General features: G+C 39.2%; 1 protein-coding gene across 3 annotated transcripts in view; it reads left to right on the top strand.

The window, feature by feature from the left end:
* Nucleotides 1–12,893: 12,893 nt before the first annotated feature.
* Nucleotides 12,894–19,029, top strand: part of COL17A1 (collagen type XVII alpha 1 chain) — a 50,901-nt gene continuing 44,765 nt past the window's right edge. Inside the window, exons 1-3 of one of the 3 annotated variants that reach the window (XM_040486351.1) lie at nucleotides 12,895–13,125; nucleotides 13,537–13,570; nucleotides 17,928–17,990. In XM_040486351.1, the coding sequence (XP_040342285.1) occupies nucleotides 17,939–17,990 (52 nt within the window). In that variant the 5' untranslated portion in view covers nucleotides 12,895–13,125; nucleotides 13,537–13,570; nucleotides 17,928–17,938. Of the gene's footprint in view, nucleotides 13,126–13,536; nucleotides 13,571–17,927; nucleotides 17,991–19,029 lie in introns of all 3 variants that reach the window. The other 2 variants (XM_040486352.1, XM_040486350.1) reach the window with 2 other exon arrangements.

Genomic DNA, 19,029 nt, shown 5'->3' with positions numbered 1-19,029 from the left:
CTCCCTCTCTCTCTGCCCCTCCCCCGTTCATGCTCTGTCTCTCTCTGTCCCAAAAATAAATAAACGTTGAAAAAAAATAAAAAGATAAGGAAATTTATAATCTTATATCCAAGGAATCCAGAGATAGGGTGGCTCCATGACTGTTTATTCTGGCTCTCAGTGTTGTCATTGAGGAACAAGGATGTTTTCAATTCTCATCTCCTCACTGTGGTGATTTTGCTCTTGTGGCTGTAGTGTTTTAACAATTCTACATCACATCCAGACATAACAATATCCTGAAAAAGAAAAGGCTTATCTCTTCTTTGTCTCTTTAGAAGCAATAAGCCTTTCCCAAAAAGTCCCTAGATAGGCTTTCTTCATGTACAATTGGCAAGAAATGGGTCACAGTTCCTTCCTAAATCCATCATTAACAAGGGCAGTAGGTTAAAAGGAAAAGTGTGGGGTTAGAATTGAGAAGCTGCCACCATGACCACTATAACAGATAATACATTCCCAGTCTATACAGAAGACTATGCACAGAGCCATGGTAATAAGTTGACATGTACTGCCCGATTCTCCTTCCAAATACTCTGGAAATGCTTGGTCAAATCCTATCCATTACACCAAAGTCCATAACACTCACCACACTGTTAATGATTTGTATTCTTTTGTGGATTAAAGAAATCAAATAAAGCAAATCACCTTGTGTGTGCTTTTCTTGAGGATAAATGTCAAATACTGCAACAAATAGCACATGTCATGCTTTCTTAATATTTAATGTTGCTACTGAAAAAACAGATATCTGCGCACTGAACCAGTCTCAAATGAGATCACAGAGATTATGATTGGATACCATTACTGCCAATGATGTCTGCTACAAGAATAGTAATAAAAGAGGTCAGTCAGAAATAAAGACTTACTCAGACAAAAAAAACTGAGGGAGTGAGTTGTCAATAGACAGGTCTTTTAAGAAATGTTAAAAGAAGTTTTTTAGAAAAAAGGATAATTATATAGGTCAGAAACTCAGGTCTATATAAAGTAAGGAAGAGAACTGAAAAAGGAATAAATGAAGGTACAATAAAAACTTCTATTTTTCTTATTACTAATTGATCTAACAGACAACAGTTTGTTCAAAATATATTTTGTGTGTATGTGTACAACATATGTGTGTATGTATAATACATATATGTATTATGTACATATATTATGTATATAATATATGCTTATATGTAAGTAAAATGAAAGACAGCAATGATACAAAGGACAGGAAGGAGGAGTTGGAATTATTTTGCTATTGTAAGATACTCACACTAACATGAAGTGGTATAGTATTATGTGTAAGTGGACTTTACTTGTCAATGTAAACTCTAGGGCAACCAGTATAAAAAAAAAAAAAAAACAACCTTTAAAAAGAGGTATAACCAAGAAAGGAGAGAAACTGGAATCATATAAAACACTCAACTAATATCACAAAGGCAAGAAAAAGAATGGAAGACAAAAATAGAAACAAAGAAAAAGGGTAACAAAGAAAACAGTAACAGACATGATAGGTATTAACCCAGCTATTATTAATCATCACTTTGAATGTCTATGGTCTAAATATCTAAAAGACACAGTTGTCAGAGTGGATCAAAACACAAGACCCAATTATATGTTGTTTACAAGAAAACTACTTTAAATATAAAAACACATATAGATCAAAAGTATGGATGAAAAATAAAAAGATGGAGAAAAATATACCATGCTATTACTAATGTAAAGAAAGTAGGAATAGCTTTTTAATTTCAGACAAATCAGACTTCAAAGCAAGGAAAATTATCACAGATAAAGAAGAGGATTGCATAAAGAATAGGTCAATTGTAGAACAAGACAGGACAATTCTTAATGTGTATGCACCTAAAACCAGAGCATCTATTATGAAGCAAACAGTAATAGAATTGCAAAGAGAAATAGACGAATACACTATCATAGTTGGAGACTTCAACATGCCTCTATCAGAAATGGACAGATTCAGGAGCACCTACGTGGCTCAGTTGGTTAAGTGTCCAATTTAGGCTTGGGTCATGATCTTACAGTCTGTGAGTTCAAGCCCTGCATCTGGCTCACTGCTGTCTGCACAGAGCCTGCTTCGCATCCTCTGTCTCTTCTCTCTCTACCCCTCCCCTACTCTCTCTTTTTCTTTCAAATATAAATAAATGTTAAAAAAAAAAAGATGGGAATGCAAGCTGGTGCAGCCACTCTGGAAAACAGTATGGAAGTTCCTCAAAAAACTAAAAATAGAACTACCCTACGACCCAGCAATTGCACTACTAGGCATTTATCCAAGGGATACAGGTGTGCTGTTTCCAAGGGGCACATGCACCCCCATGTTTATAGCAGCACTATCAACAATAGCCAAAGTATGGAAAGAGACCAAATGTCCATTGATGGATGAATGGATAAAGAAGATGTGGTATATATATACAATGGAGTATTACTCAGCAATCAAAAAGAATGGAATCTTGCCATTTGCAACTATGTAGATGGAACTGGAGTGTATTATGCTAAGTGAAATTAGTCAGTCAGAGAAAGACAAAAAACATATGACTTCACTCATATGAGGACTTTAAGAAACAAAACAGATGACCATAAGGGAAGGGAAACAAAAATAATACAAAAGCAGGGAGGGGGACAAAACAGAAGAGACTCATAAATATGGAGAACAAACTGAGGGTTACTAGAGGGGTTGTGGGAGGGGGGATGGTCTCAATGACATGTCTGCTTTCAATGACATGGAATTAAACTAGAAAACAACAGATAACTGGAAAATCCCAAATACTTAGAGATTAAACAACATTCTTCTAAATAACACAGGAATCAGAGGAAATACCAAGATAAAAATGAAAACACTATATGTGTTTTCAAAATTTGTGATATGCAGTTAAAGCAGTGTTTATAGGGAAACTGATAGCATCATATGCTAATATTAAAAAAGAAGAAAGATTTAAAATCAATCATCTAAGTTTCCACTTTAGGAAATGAGAAAAAGAGCAAATTAAATCCAAAGGAAGCAGATGAAAAGAAATAACAAGAATTATAGCAAAAATCTATGAAATTGAAAACAAGAAACCAATGGAGAAAATCAACAAAACCAGAAGTTGGTTCTTTGAAAAGATCAATAAAATTGATTAGCCTGTAGTAGGCTGATTAAGAAAGAGACTCCATAATTTACTACTGTCAGAAATGAAAGAGAGGACATTACTACAGATCCTACTGACATTGAAAGGATAATAAAAGAAAACTATCGGGCACCTGGCTGGCTCATTTGGTAGAGCATGTGACCCTTGAGCTCAGGGTTGTAAGTTTGAGCCCCACATTGGGTATAGAGTTTACTTTAAAAAAAACTCTTTAAAAAAATTTTTTTAAGGAATCACTATAACTCTACACCCACAAATTTGATAACTTAGATGAAATAGACCAGTTCCTTGAAAGATGATTTGCCAAAACTCACAAAGAGAAATAGACTATTAGGATAGGCTTATATCTCTTAAAGAAATGGAATCAATAATAACCTATTTTAAAAAAACATCAGTCCCAGATATATTCACTGGTGACTTTTACCAAACATTTAAGGAAGAAATTATACCAATCCTCTACAATCTCTTTCAGACATTAGAAGCAGAGGAAATACTTCTAATTTATTCTATAAGGCCAGAATTACCCTAATACCAAAACCAGACAAAAATGTTATAAGAAAACTAGAGACCAATATCTTTCATGAATATAGACGTAAAAATTCTCAAAAAAAATTAGCAAATCAGGGGCATCTGGGTGGCTCAGTTGGCTAAGCATCCAAGTTCCACTCAGGTCATGATCTCACCCCTTGTGAGTTCAAGCCCCACATTAGGCTCTGTGCTGACAGCTCAGAGCCTGAAGCCCACTTCAGATTCTGTCTCAGTCTCTCTCTGCTCCTCCCCCACTCATGAACTGTCTTCTATCTTTCTCAAATATAAGTAAACATTAAAAAATTTTTTTAAAAAACTTAGCAAATCAACCATATCAATGTGTAAAAAGAATTGTACACAATGACCAAGTGGAATTTATCCCAGGTATGCAAGACTGGTGCAACATTTGAAATCAATTATTGCAATCCATCACGTCAATAGGCTAAAAGAGAAAAATCACATATTTGTGTCAATAGATGCAGACACATAGATCAATGGCACATAATAGCTCAGAAATAGACCCATACTTATATAAGTAATTGATTTTTTGACAAATTTGCAAAGGTAATTCAATGGAGAAAGGATCATCTTTTCAACAAATGGTGTTGGAACAATTGGACACCCTATGTAAAAAAAATAAATAAACCTTAATAGATACCTCTCACATAAAAATTAACTCAAAATGATTCACAGTTATAAATTTAAAGCTGAAAATAATAAAACTTCTAGAAAAAATATATGAGAAAATCCTCATGAACTTGGGTTGGGCATGTTTCTTAAACATTGCTTTAATATACAATTCATAATAGGAAAAAAATGATAAATTGGACTTCCTCTCCAAAGTGTTCTATTAAGAAAATGACAAGTCTAGCCACAGGCTAGGATAAAATATTTGCAAAAACACCTCAAAGAGGATTTATACCTAGAATATATATAGGATTATCAAAATTCGATAATAAGAAAACAATGCAATTTGAAAATGGGCAAAGATCTGAACAGATAATTCACCAAAGAAAATAAATGAATGGGAAATAAGCACATGAAATGATGATCAACATCATTAGTCAACAGAGAAAGGCAAATTAAAGCCATAACATAATACCACTCCATACTTACTAGAATGATGAAAATCAAAAAAATGTACAATACCAAGAGCTGACAAAGACATAGAACAATATGAGCTCTCATACATGCTGGTGAAGATGCAAAATGTTACAAACACTTTAAAAAAACAATTGCTAGTTTCTTAACAAATTAAATCTATATTTACCTAGGTCAGCATTCCACATCTAGGTATTTGTCCAAGAGAAATAAAAAACTTATGTTCACACAAAATCTGTACATAATGTTTAAAGCAAACTTCCAAAAACTGAACACAATTCAAATGGCCATCAACATATGGATGTATAAAAATTGTATATCAAAAAAATTGAATATACTTAGTGATAAAAAGAGGCAAACTAATGTTCACAACACGGATGAATCTCAAATTCTAGTCCAAGAAGCCAGCCTCAAAAGGCTATGTATTGTAGGATTCCATTACATGACAACCTGGAAAAAGGAAACCATAGCAATAGGAAACAGATTAGTAGTTGACAGGGGCTCTAGATGGGGATGGATTACAATGGTACACAATGGAACTTGGGGATGGGATGGAACTGTTCTAGATCTTGAATGTGGTGGTTATACAACTATATGCATTTGTCAAAACTCATGGGGCACAAAAAAGGGTAAACTTTACTGGACGTAAATGATCTGATTTACGTCTGATTCTGGCAAATGGCTAAAACACCAAGGGCCCCAAAACACAAGCTGGGAACCACTGATGTAAGAACAGTTTGGAAATTTTTAGATGAGTGTTATAATCACTGGAATGTTGAGTCAATGAGCATGTCAGGGAACAAGACCTGATTTCAGTGTGAGTCTATGTATTAGAGATATACCCATGAGGAAAACAGTGGTAACCACAAACTAGATAACAGGGTGTGGTCTTCATCTGAATGAAGATGGTCCTTGTGTGGACGTGTTTTATGAGAGCCAACCCCATCTTCTGAATCTTGGAATATAGTACAAGGAAATGCTCATCACCTGATGCAGACATTTCAGATCTTTGGGCTAAAGGCCATTAAAATCCAGTAGTAAATCCATCTGTCATGTGGCTTCCTGCTATTTTGTTGAATTGTTTTTCCTTGCTCCCCAGTAGGGATCAGGCCTAACATATCGGTCTATTTAAACAACTAGTCTATTTACATTCGGTTATTCATTCTTGAGAGCTCATCTTTTTTTCTATGAGCAATATTGAACTTATCATCTCCTTGATGCTTCTGACATCCCTTCTATGTAATTTCTGAGCAAATAAAGTATGAATAACTTGGCTTACCCCAGCTCTTAGAGAGGTTTAACACTGCCAGTGTGGGCAGGTAAACAGTGCCAAACAGAGGAATTACTTCCAGCCCAGATAGGAGGATTTTCATTTCTTCCATAAATGGGGGAATCTTTTCGAATCTAAGGTATATATTTTCTCTGATTATGAAAGGGAAGCAACTGCTAAGAGTAACACTTCACATATTTTTCTTTGGCTCATTGCTGTCTTTTGATAAAAAGTAATCTGTAAATATTTATTATTAGAAACAAGTTACAGGGGCGCCTGACTAGCTAGGTCAGAGGAGCGTGCAATTCTTGATCTCAGGGTTGTAAGCTGAAGCCCCACATTAGATATTACTTAAATAAATAATTATTGTGAAAAAAATGAAAAGAATTACAGATAATTTAGTAGGGCATGTGTTAGCAGTAACACATGATGGTTTTCAACTAATTAAGTATATTATCTACAGGTAATATATTCTAATATTATCCCATTGTCTTAATATCTAAATTCTTCAAGACAGAAAATAAAGCCATTTTTTATACCTCCCATGTGTTAGGTAATGAACATAGGACACAAAAATGGAAGCAGGGAAAAGTCCAAACCAAGGGAATGATCTTTTTTCCTCCCATATCCTCCTGCAAGCTCTAACAGATGGCATCTTGAGGAAGGTAGAAGGTGGCCTTTTGAATGAGAGAAAAGGAGGGAAGTTGCTGTGGTCAGTGGTTGGCTTGGAAAAATCTCAGTGTCATCCTAAGCCCTACTCTCTTTGTCATCCTAGCAGCAATCACTAAACACAATGTGTCTGCCCAACCTCCCTGATATTGGCCCCTTTGGTTCTTTTCCTTTTTCATCTTTGCCCTGCTAAACTTCAGCCTTTATCTTTCACCTAAACTATTGCCCTAGTGTCCTTACTGGTCTCACTATCTCATCTCTTCTGGTCCACTCTACATTGTCACCATATTAATTTTTGTTCCACCAAGTTCTCATCATTCCATTTTTTGACTTCCCATAAATCCCTCTCACCCATGGAACGATGTAGACATTCCTCAGGCTGGCATTTCAGATTCCCCATGATCCAGCTGGCACACCCTATACCTCCAACCTCTCCCTCTATCTCCTCTTTTTTCATGGTATGTTTTACCATCCTCCACCCAAGCCTTACTCTTTCCTGTGTCTGTGCCTCTCATGCTGGATCCTGTGCTTGAAATTTCAGCTCCACCTTCAGCTTCTTAATACCACCCATCCTTTTCAGTCCAACTCAAATGACATCTCTTTCATGAAACATTAGCTGACGCCCACAGCTGGATATCCATATATCTTTTTTTTTTGTATTGTAAATTCCTTAAAGGTATGTTTTACATCTCATCCTCAATTGTGTCTATCCACCCAATGCCATGTTCACAGTAGACAATAGGTATTTGTTTATTCGTTCAACAAATGTTTATGGGTTCTGAGTGGGCAAATGAGTAAATAGATCTGAAATTAGAAATGGAAGGAAAGAAACCAAGTGCTCTGTTATAATAAAGGCAGCAAGGAACACAGTTTGGGAACAATTCAAGAACTATTAGAGAGAGGAAAAGCAGGGAGACCTTAAGCCCACATGCGAAGGGCAGGAGTTGGTACTATTTCTCAGCTGCATCCTCCCAAAAGCCAACTTGCTCCATAATTCTGACATATGCTGTTGTCATCATTGTTTACAGGGAGTTCTTATCCAGGAGTACATGCAACCAAAGAGAAAGTTAGGCAGAAATATGTCCTTCTAGTCTTAGAAAGATGGTAGTAAACTGCAACAAGAAATTATTGTATCGTTTTTATTTTAATATGTAGGAATTCTTTTTTTTTTTTTTTTTTTAATTAGTGGGCTTACTATCCGACAAAAGAGCTGAATCAATGACTGTAGATACTGGAATTATCTCATTAAATATAAAATGATTTTCTCTCACCTCCTTCTCAGTGAACTTCTTATTGTCTCTTAGGAATGCAAGGCGAGCATATCCCAAAGCCTCAGGATTCCTGTATGAAAGTTTCATGATAACAACATATCACTACCATGTGATGTTTTATAAGAGAGTCACGAAATTGGTAGAAATCCACTGATAGGGTACATTCCTTTAAGCCAAGTAAGTAAAGAAAACTCTGTGTTCACAAAGATTAATGAAGCAGTGAACAGTCATTTGACAAAAAACACTCACCCTGTTACTAAAAAGTGGATTTACACATCACTTTTCAGAAACTTGGCAACCATGTAAAACAGGGTCCACCCACACTCACGTTGCTCAGCAAGTGATGAGAATCTGGGCACCAGGTGCCAATCTGGGCTACACATGAACAGACACCCTCTCTCCCCAACCTATTTAAAAGTCAGTAGATAATTTGCAGTGGATGAATATTTTTCCGGTTGCCTCTTAAGGAAATTTTCTTTCTAGTCCATCACAAATTAATGAAATGTGACTCATTAACAAAGCTCTGAATGGAGGAGGGAACAAGAAACACCTTTCCGGTGTCTTAGTCACTGCTACTTCCTAACCTTGACTCTTTGTTCCTTCATTTTAGCAAGGATTTTGTTGTTTTCTGGTTAATTTAAAACCTGTAAAAGACAACTCCCTTAGTACCAGGAGTATGGTAGGAACTTAATTCATGAATGTTGAATGAATATAAGATTTCTTTCACTCCATGTACCAAGGTAATGTCTTCTTATAAATGATTTTACTAAGGGGCTCAGTTGGTTCAGCGTCTGACCTTGGCTCAGGTCATGATCTTATGGTTCGTGGGTTTGAGACCCACGTCAGGGCTTTGTGCTGACAGTGTGGAGTCTGCTTCCAACTCTGTCTCCCTCTCTTTGCCCCTCCCCTGCTCATGTTCTCTCTCCATCAAACATTAAAAAATTTTTTTTAATAAATAAATGATTTTTGCAAGCATGATAAATGGTGAATGTTGAGTAGAATATAAACACTTGAATTCTTTTAATTTCCTTCTTTCCCAAAGTGCCTAGTACAAGACCGTGTAAATAGCACACACACACACACACACACACACACACACACACACACATACACACAGGCTTATTAGCTATTGAGTTAGCTTAGAGGATCTTGGATGAATTACTTTAGGGTTTATCTATTTTGGGTCTGACTTTTCCATTGTCCCTGGAGAGTACCAATGTTATTATAGGACCCCAAGGGGAGAGGAAAAAAAAAAAGCCATGCTGATTCCAATGGTTGGGTAGCATGTTTGGTTTCATATTTATATATTTGGTTATAGTTAAATAACTGTTTGGTCCATGATGGCCAAGTCCTAATAGACAGATTTTTATCTAAAAGCATCAATAAACTATACCAACACCATAATGCTCTTGACTGCAAATATCCCCACTATTCAGATGGTTTTTGTTCTGATTTAAGTTGTCATTTGCTCTCAGGCCTGATCTATTTTGATATTGCTTACTTTCTTTCATCCCAAAGCTATGGGCATATTTAAATTTTAATGATACACAAGGCAATGGGTAATGAGGGTTGGAGGAATATAGGCTCTGCCACTGTGTAAAAAAAAAAAACAACAAAAAACAAACCCACTCCTCCTCCTGTGTCTTCCTTTAGTCTCACATCACTACCAAGCCTGCAACACTTTGGATGCTTAGGTCACCAAAAGTCAGTGGGGGAGGGGGGGTTCCCTCATCAGACAACTCTGCAACACCAGTTGTGTGTCCTACAATTTAACTCAATTCTGACACTGTCTGCTTGGAAATAGAGTCAGATCCCACGGGGTAAGGGCTTGGTCCTACAAGACTGCCCCCCACTTCAGATGCCAGTTGTAAGTCATAGGTCCCCAGGTTACCCACAATTTCTGTCCAACTTGGCTACAAATCAGAGGTTCCTGTGACCTCCTCCCCCTTGGATTCAATTATTTGCCAGACCAGCTCACAGAACTTAAGGAAACACTTATTTATGTTTATCAGTTTATTAAAGGACATGATAAAGGATATAGATGAACAACCAGACTAAGAGATGCATTGGGTGAGGTCTCGGACATTCCTGAGCACCTGAGCTTCTGTCCCTGTGGACCTGGGATGTGTCACCCTCCTGGTACGTGGATATGTTCACCAACCTGGAAGCTCTGTGAACCCCATACTGTTGGTTTTGTATGGAGGCTTTATCAGGTAGTTATGATCAATCATCAACTCCATTTAGGGCCACTTATTAAGTGTAAAATCTTTGGCCTCATTATTTGACCACCCTGAGTTTCACTTTTCTCAGCTATAAAATGAGAGCAACTCTTAGAGTTTCTATAGGGATTAAATAAAATACCATATGTAAAATATCTGGCACACAATAGACCTTAGAAAACACTAATTCCAGTCTCTCTTCTTTCTTAATAATCCAAATACTGATACAGTACCAGTGTAGAGTTGCTTCCTGATGTCCATTTAAGAACATTTTCCATGTACCTTAAAACACCTCCCTCCCCTGACTAATGAGGCCCTGTTCTCCCTGTAGCTTCACTCCCACTGCCACCCTACCTTCATTTGGTACAGTTAAATAGATTGGCATCACTTTTCCTCAAATTCATCATGCTTCTTCTACTTCATAGCCTTCTTAAATATTTTCTTCCCTGTCTAGATTCTAGAACATTCTCAATCCCTCCTTTCACCTGTATGACCTCTGTTTAACTTTCCTCTGTCAGTCTGAATGTTACCTTCTGAGCAGGACTTGTCCTTCCACCCCTCCTCTGAATGATCTCTCCTCTTCTCTGGTAGTATCCAGAATTATTTCTTTATTTGCGCTGAATTGTTTGGGGTATGCACACCATCTGTTATAAATTGTGTCTCCCACCCCCAAATTTAGATGGTGAAATTTAACCCCCCTTACTTTATAATGTGATCACAATCTGTAGATATGGCTTTTTTTTTTAATGATTATTTATTTTTGAGAGAGGGAGAAAAATAGCGAGCAAGCAAGCATGAGTAGGGGAAGGGCAGAGAGACAGAGACAGAGAATCCCAAGCAGGCTTTGCACTGTCAATGTAGAGCCTGATGCAGGGCTCGATCCCACAAACCTTCAGATCATGACCTGAGCTGAAATCAAGAGTCAGAAGCCTAATCGAATGAGCCACCCAGGCACCACTGGAGATATGGCTTTTAATGAAGTAGTTAATATGAGGCTGTTAGGATGGGCTTTAATCCAATCTGACTGGTGTCCCTGTAAGAGGAGATTAGGATATGTAGCAAGAGAGAGACAGCTGGGATGCTGAGCGTGCGCGCGCGCGCACACACACACACACACACACACACACAGAAAGGCCAAGTGAGAACACAGCAGGAAGACAGCCCTCTGTCAGCCAAGGGAGAGGCCTCAGGAGAAACCCAAGCTGCCCACATCTGGTCTTGGACTTCCAGCCTCCAGAACTGTGAGAGAATGAATATCTGTTGTGTAAGCCACCAGAATTTTGTTCTGGCAGACTTAGTAGAGTAATATGTTGTTTAAGACCTATCTTGTTCCACCAGACTGTGAACTCCATAAGGACAGAGAATATGTCTACATTTCACCACTGAACTTTCAACAAATAATGTCTGGCTCTAAGCAGGAGCCAACATGTTTTCGTTTAATTCATGAATTAATAAATGAATGAATGATGCAGGCTTATGTCAAATTTATGCTGAAAGCTCTCCATCTTCCAGATTCTCCAGTGCTCTTTTCCCATGAGATCCAGGGCAGACACGTTGAGTAAGTATTTATTTGGGGCAAATAGGAACATCCCAGATACAAGAACCCAGTAGTGTCACATTCTAGGTCATTGAAAGGATTCTGAAATGGGTTATTCCAGCACAGAATATTGGGAGCTTAGGAATGAGATGGCTGCAGGTGGTACTCGGTGGCCTGCTACCCTTCTAGTGGTGTGAGTGCCCACAGTGGCAGGGCCCAGACATGCATTAGTGCTATACTCCAGGAATCCTACGGCTCTCCTCAGGACTGGGAATACCACCTAAGCGCGTCCCAGGTTCAGACCTCCCATATTACCAATACCAAGAATCTCAAGTTAGTCTTTAGGGGTCCTGAAAAGCCAGATGCTCAGCAGGTATTCAAGAGAAGTATATAGATTGGTATAAATTGACCCTTTAGGGAAGTCTAATGGGTCCATGGAACGTAGCTGAGGCCACAGAGTTTCTAGGCGTCCACACTTGTCTTTGGGTATCTGGAGACTGCCTGATTTGAATGGCAAGAAGGTCCTTCACCATCCTCAACAGTATCTATCCATTATTTAGTAGCTAAATGACTAAAGTCCTGTCACTAATATGTCACTCTTTGGAGTAAACACCACTCTACCTGGCTGCCCCTTTAAAAAAAATGAATCCCTATGCCACCAACTGTGCCATATTTGCATTCACTAACATCTTATTCTGAATGAGTTCGCCCATTTCCTCCAGGTGGGCTTGATCCTGCTTGGGTCAGAATGCAGGGAAGAGAGCAGAGGCATCTACAGGAGAAACAGGTCTTGAATATAAACCATGCCAACTTCATAGGTTTTCTGGGCTCGGGCCCATTGACCACAGGCCCCCCAGAAGCTTGGCCACACCATGAGTCATGCATTTTGGGATTTTTACTATTCTGTGGCAGAGAGGAAAGGGAAAACCAAATTGTGGCAGTTCTCTGGCTATGGAAGATAAGGAGAAGTAATAAAGGGCATTTCCTTTACCTTTGTTCCCTTTTCCCCATGGACCCATAAATGGTTAATGGGCCTACTCCTGTAGGAGAAACTTTCTGCCTCCTGTGAAGTTTGGTTCCTGGAGGCAGATCTTTTTTAAATGCAGCAAGTGTCAGATAATTGGAAGGGTGGAGTCACTGTAAACCCCGACACACCTTTGTCAGGACTTGTTAGGGAGCAAAGAATTGAAAGGAACAAGGGGTAGAGCAGGAGAAGTGAACATTTTTGAAAGATCACTCAGCTCTAACACACCTGAGCTGGGTCTGGATAAAAAAAAGTGGGGCCTGCAAACATCTTGGAGAAAGCACCAGGAGGAGAAAGAGAGAAAGGGGTTGATTCAAAGTTGTTTCCAGTTCCTTCCAAATCTCAAAGGAGGTAAGTAACAGGAGGTATCTGCCCTTTCTCCCTTCTTCTGGGACTTTGGTTTGACATTGGCTATTTAGAACTCAAAGATTTGTTGGGAGAAAATAAGAGCGAGTTGTTAAGTTTCAAGTGATGTGCTTGAAGTGATTAATTGATCACAAATGGTTACTTTGGTTTCTGCGTTCTGCTCTGCTCGGGGCAGGTCTTTCAAAGAAACGAGAAGAAATCAGTGGGAAGGAGAGAAAGGCCAATTTAGATAACTTGGACTCTAGTGGCCAGTTTGTTTTTCTTTTTTTGGTATTTTCAGTATTGCAAATGGCTTGTGTTGAGTTGTTTCATTTAGATTATGACAGAGTTGGTAATTCCTTCAATCTCAGCCTCTCACTCTCCTGCTACCTCTGTTTCCTTCTCTTCCCTCAACAGCAGACAACAGCTCAGAGGGGAAGTTAAAGAGTCGGTAAGTGGGAGCTTCTGGAAGCAGCCCCTCAGCTCTGAGAGGTGAGGGGCTGCCAGGGGACCTCTGTGCTGGCAGGTTCCGATTAAACTCGAAAGTATGGATGGACATTGTTGTTTACCATACTTTCAAAATACTACTGCCGCTAATCTAAAGTAAAGTGTAATATCTGAAATGATATGATTAATCCAGGAATTTCCTGGTGTCAAACTTAGAACAAGAAAAAAAAGAGAGAGAGAGAGACAATTTTGTCTGTGCACACACTTTTACTGGTTAATTTGTCCCCACCGCTAAATCATTTTGGTGTGAGAATTTACCAACTTCAGTATCTCACTGGACCGCACTAACTTCTCAATGACAAATTGCCACTTTGCTTTTTGAAGGATAGGCACAGCCTCTGGCACATCACTTTGTTTGAGTAGCAAATAGTTGAATTTGCTAATGTCCATAAAATATAGTGCAATTTTTAAAAGATAGCCATTTGAAAAGCAAAATTGTTTATTCTCACCCCTATGTGCTCTCTCTTGGAGTTAAGTCACAGATCTAAGTCAGAACTAGACTAGAGAGGACATCCGGCCCCTGATGTATGCCCCTCAGAGAATCAGAGGGTCCAGCTGTACTCTGAGCCCCTTCAAACACCCACACAAATCCGATCAGAGTTTACATAGGGGGCAGTTAAAGAGTCTTGCTTCAATCTTGGATGGAAACTCCGATTCATGAAACTGATCCCACCTAAGAACTAACGCCATTCTTAGATTAGGTCTGGCCAAAAGGAGTCTATGTCTACGTGGTTTGGGGCTTTTCTGCTATTGTTAACGGCCTCCGGACTTAAGGAAATGTGGCTGTAACCAAGAGGCATGATCACAAAGCTGGCGCCCCAAATCCCCCAACCTCAAGTGATAAAAATCAAGGATGCCAAATGTAGCAAAGGTGGCACACCCATTGCCGAGATGTTGCAGAGATAAAAACCTCTGAGACCATCAACCCTAGGACATTGGTTTTCCTGGCCGTCACGCTGCTCGCTCCTTCTGTGCTAACAGATCATAGCTAGTGGATGGTTTTCTCACATTTGGACCATTTTGTTGCTTTGTTTTAAAATTTGAAGTGTACAGAGAATGGAGTAATAGAAGCTGTAAAAATTACTTGCGATTCCTTAGCAGACTATAGAAAGATTAATTCCTAAAATAAGAACACTTAGCTTCTCCATTCCCTTCCTTACTAAAGACCAAGGGTCTCATGGGTCATTAGAATAAGGTCAGTGTGATAGTTTACTACCCCTGATAGCAGTTTGTCCTTGTGTGTGCGGGTCTTTCTCCACGTCATCCTGGGAATAGTTTTAGGTGAATGTGATATTTAAATGAAGTGGAAAGAAAAGAAAATTCAAAGAAGTAGAAAAAAGAAACATCTTGAAAAGATCATTAACTATGAAATAATCACAAAGCAGCCCCTTAGAACTATGGATGGAAATTAGCATAGTTTTGGAATTGAGAACCTAGTGATCTGCCCTTCCTTGATTCTAGTGAAATGGCCCAAACATCAAAGAAGTTAAAATTAAGGGGTTAAAAATTATGTGACTTGACAGTGCTTCCATTAAGTAGTGTTTTGGAGAAAAGCACAGTGGGTGAGCACGCCCAGAAGAGGCAGCCTCCGCACATGCCCAGGCCTGCCAGTCTCCTTTCCCCAATGTTGCACCTCTTAAAACTATCTGCACTGAAAATGTTTGAAAAGGAAGTCCTTTGGGAATGCTGTAGATCCCATGGGACCATCCCAGTCAAGGTTTGTGCCTCGACCCATTGCTTTCCATTTGATAAATCACTTAAAAAAATTTCATCTTAAGTTTTTGGTCTAAAGGACTCTGTCTCCTAGCACATCCCTGCCACTTCAGACTATCAGTCTGGGAGCCAGCTCAAAGTCTGTCTCAGATTTTGAGACAGTCATCAGAACTCCATCCTCTGTATTCCAGGCCTAAGAAATCATTCTGTATGGCCGTGGGACACAGCCATCTGAGGGGCTTCAGGCCGAGAAGCAGGGGTCCATCCACCTGCACCCCCCTTGGGCACATTCTTTCCCAGAGTACCTTCTAGTAAGGATCCCCCAGGCCCTGGAGGAGGGTATCTGATTTCTTAGCAGGTGATGTCCTTGTGCCCTTCGGGAGCTGAGGAACCCTTTACATTTTGCAGCACATCTCAAGGCTCCATCTTTGGAACTTAAGAACAAGATGAGTGTGCCTAGGGAAGTGGGTTATTTTCCTGGGTACAGAAAGAACAACAAAACACTCCCTGGGTTTGCTGCCTGGACACTGAGACCCCGATCACTTGGAGCTATCATCAGTCTGCCTTGATGGCTGCAAGTAAAATAAACCCAGCCAAACCCATATGTGTAGCTGCTGACAGCAGCTTTCTTTAACAGATCAAAATAAGCAATAACTTGTAGGAAGTAAAAGCTCCCCTGGATTGTTATAAACACTTCCTTTCAGGATAACATTTCATACCAATTCAGGTGTCCCCCTCAGTGGCTCTCTACTGGCAGCCAGGTCCATTTGAATGTTTAATCTCCAAAATGTCTCCTGGTCCACAGGTAATGACCAATCAAAAAAAGAAAAAAAAGGTGGAGCGGGCTTCAGAGGTACCAAAGGCCATTACTGCTTAAACAAAAGATTTCAAAGACAATGTATGGTTACATGTATGTTTGCATGACAATAGTCATATAAGTTATAGCCAGAATGCAGACACAGACATAGGCCAGGTTTGGCCTTCTAATGACGCTGGTCTCCCTTGTGAAATTGTTTATGGAGCCCCTCCTTTTTGGCTCTAGGAAACATACCTGCAAAGACTTTCTGTGGCTTCTCAGATCCAGCCAGGAATTTTTCCATGATGCCTCATTCTTTGCCTAGAGCTCTGTTTAAGAAACTCCAATGAGCAAGAAGTTGGCACATTCACCCAGGCCCTGAGGCTACCTGTGCTGATCTTGGTTCATTCCACAGGATAGCTGAGCAGCTAGCTTGTCTCCTTCCTGTGGTCTTGGTTTTCAGTGGGGAAGTCACCCAGGCCTGCATTCTGACGTTCATGGGCCCTAGATGCTTGTTCTTTTGTGGACCCCTTCATCCATTAAAAACAAAACAAAACAAAACATCTTAAAAGTTATATTTCATAACTGCATTGAAAGAATATAAACCAGGTCGGATTGTGTTTATTTCTCTTCTGATTTTTAAAAAGAAATTGAAACACTTTTGTAGGCGCCTAAAAGTGTGATAGGATTGGGCACTGTGCCTTCTATGCCTAATGGTTAAGTTGACCCTAGAATCACCGGGCACGTAAAAAAGACTGAAAGGAGAAATCTTCAAGCAAGGGGAATCCTGGGCAGAGTGGCTTGCCCAGAATTCTAGAATCCAATTTGAACTGCATCCAAAAGAGGAGGGGAAGGTTAGGGGGAGGAGAGAGAACCACAGGAAAAGCCAGACTTCACGTCCTCCCAGAACATGGGACTGAGAAGCACAGCAACGAGAACCCAGGTGGGTGGGAAACCCTGTTGTGTCTCCTGTGTGTTTAAACCTAAACCCCCACCCAGCTTCTTGCTGTCAACTGGCCTCAGCCCATCTATGTTTCAGGACACAGTGGACAAGATCTCAATGATTTTCCCTTCCAGAAGCAGTGAGTGAAGGGGCAACACAGATAACACACAGATACGTCTTTTCCTATGTACTTCTGTAGATTTTACACATTTTCTTCATATATTTTTCCTACTCATGTCTGCAAATAAGCATCATGGGCTAGCTTGTTACAAAGGGAAAATTTCACACTGTGAAAAGTACTAAGTTCCATACAAGTACCAACGACACAATGATTTTCCTCCTAATTTAAATCCTTCCAACATCATTCTCCCATCTAAACTGTAAATAATGAAGCATGAATGTCTTATAGTCATAGAATTCCAATAGAACACTGAAAATTATGGGATACATCAAAATGAGTTTGTTAAAAACAGCAAGTGCCTTGACAGATATCCTTCAGCTGTTTGTTACTTTGGCAAAAAATGGAGGTTTTATAGTCAAAGGTCAGGACACCACATCTTCCATGTAATCCCTTTAATGCTCATCAGGGGGCAGCCTGGTCAATGAGATCCTGAAAAATAAGCTTTCCACACAAAAGAATAGCATCCAAAGTGGAACTATTAAGTTATTCCTTCTTAGAACTGAATCAAGAAGTGGAAATGACTTGTAAACAATATGTACATGAAAGAATTATGCCTTGAATTCTAGTGATCAAGTGTTTTTGGCTCTCAGCTTGCATAGTAGGGACCTATCCTTCCTAAGAGTGATGGTCAGAGTCATGGCTGATCGTGGTTTCTGGCTTTTCTGCAGGTGGCTATGGTATGGATGTAACCAAGAAAAACAAGCGCGATGGCACCGAAGTCACTGAAAGAAGTAAGAGAACAATATATTATCCTTATGAAAGTAATACAAGAATTGGAAAGAGTAAATAATTCATTCCTAATTCCATCACAACTTCTATATCACTTCTAAATTATTTATTTTTAGTTTTCTTTGGGTTTTTTTTGCTTTTTTTTTCAATGTATCATTTAAAATGTTTCCTAAGTAGACTTTATTCCTTCCCATAAGATGGCTTTTGTTGATTTTTATTTTAACCTACTTATAATCAAACCGTGTTCTGCTTTTTCTTCAAAAATGAAAATTACCATTTTCATGTACAGTTTTCATAATTAGCATTTTCCGTAGCTGTATAATATTCTGTTGAATGAATTTGTCATAAGTTGTTTAACCATTTCTTTATCTAGAATACAGGGCAGCAGGAATCCAAAAGAATAATATCCCAGTTACTGCAGGGACAGAGTTACAGTAACACCAGTGTCACAGTTGCAGTCAACAGTGAAATTGAAAACAGGCACATTTCTTTTGTGAAACTGCCCAAATGATAAATTCAGAGACATTTAAACTGTCCCCTAAACAGTTCTAACTCTTTCATTTATCCTGTGACTTTCATATTTCTCTAATGAAAATATTCTGGCTTCACAGACTTGGAACTTTAGGTTAAGAAATAATTTATTTTTATGTGTCCAATAATCCCAAAGGTCCACACAATGAGAGGTTTAGTGAAAGCTCAAGGACTATTATTCAAATCAAGCTGCCATTTTAGTCTAAAAAACCATTTCCTGTTATGCATGGAATGTGGTTCCTGCTAGGACAAGAAATCAGTTAGGAAAATACAGTGTGAAGAAGGAAGGGGGTTGGGGCAGCAAAACTGGTGTGGGATGGAGCAGTAGCCAGCAGGAGAGCCTAAAGTGGCACAAAGGAAATTCCACCTTTTCCCCTTTCACCACCTCTTCCAACATGCACACACACATGCACACCATGCACACACATATATACCCGGGCATGTGCGCACACATACACACACACACACACACACACACACACACACACGCACACACGCACCCCAGAAGTG

This window comes from Herpailurus yagouaroundi, unplaced genomic scaffold (assembly GCF_014898765.1).
Source record: "Herpailurus yagouaroundi ecotype Mexico unplaced genomic scaffold, PumYag 163, whole genome shotgun sequence".
In the NCBI taxonomy this organism is placed as follows: Eukaryota; Metazoa; Chordata; class Mammalia; order Carnivora; family Felidae; genus Herpailurus; species Herpailurus yagouaroundi.
This window is presented reverse-complemented; position numbering and strand designations above follow the sequence as displayed.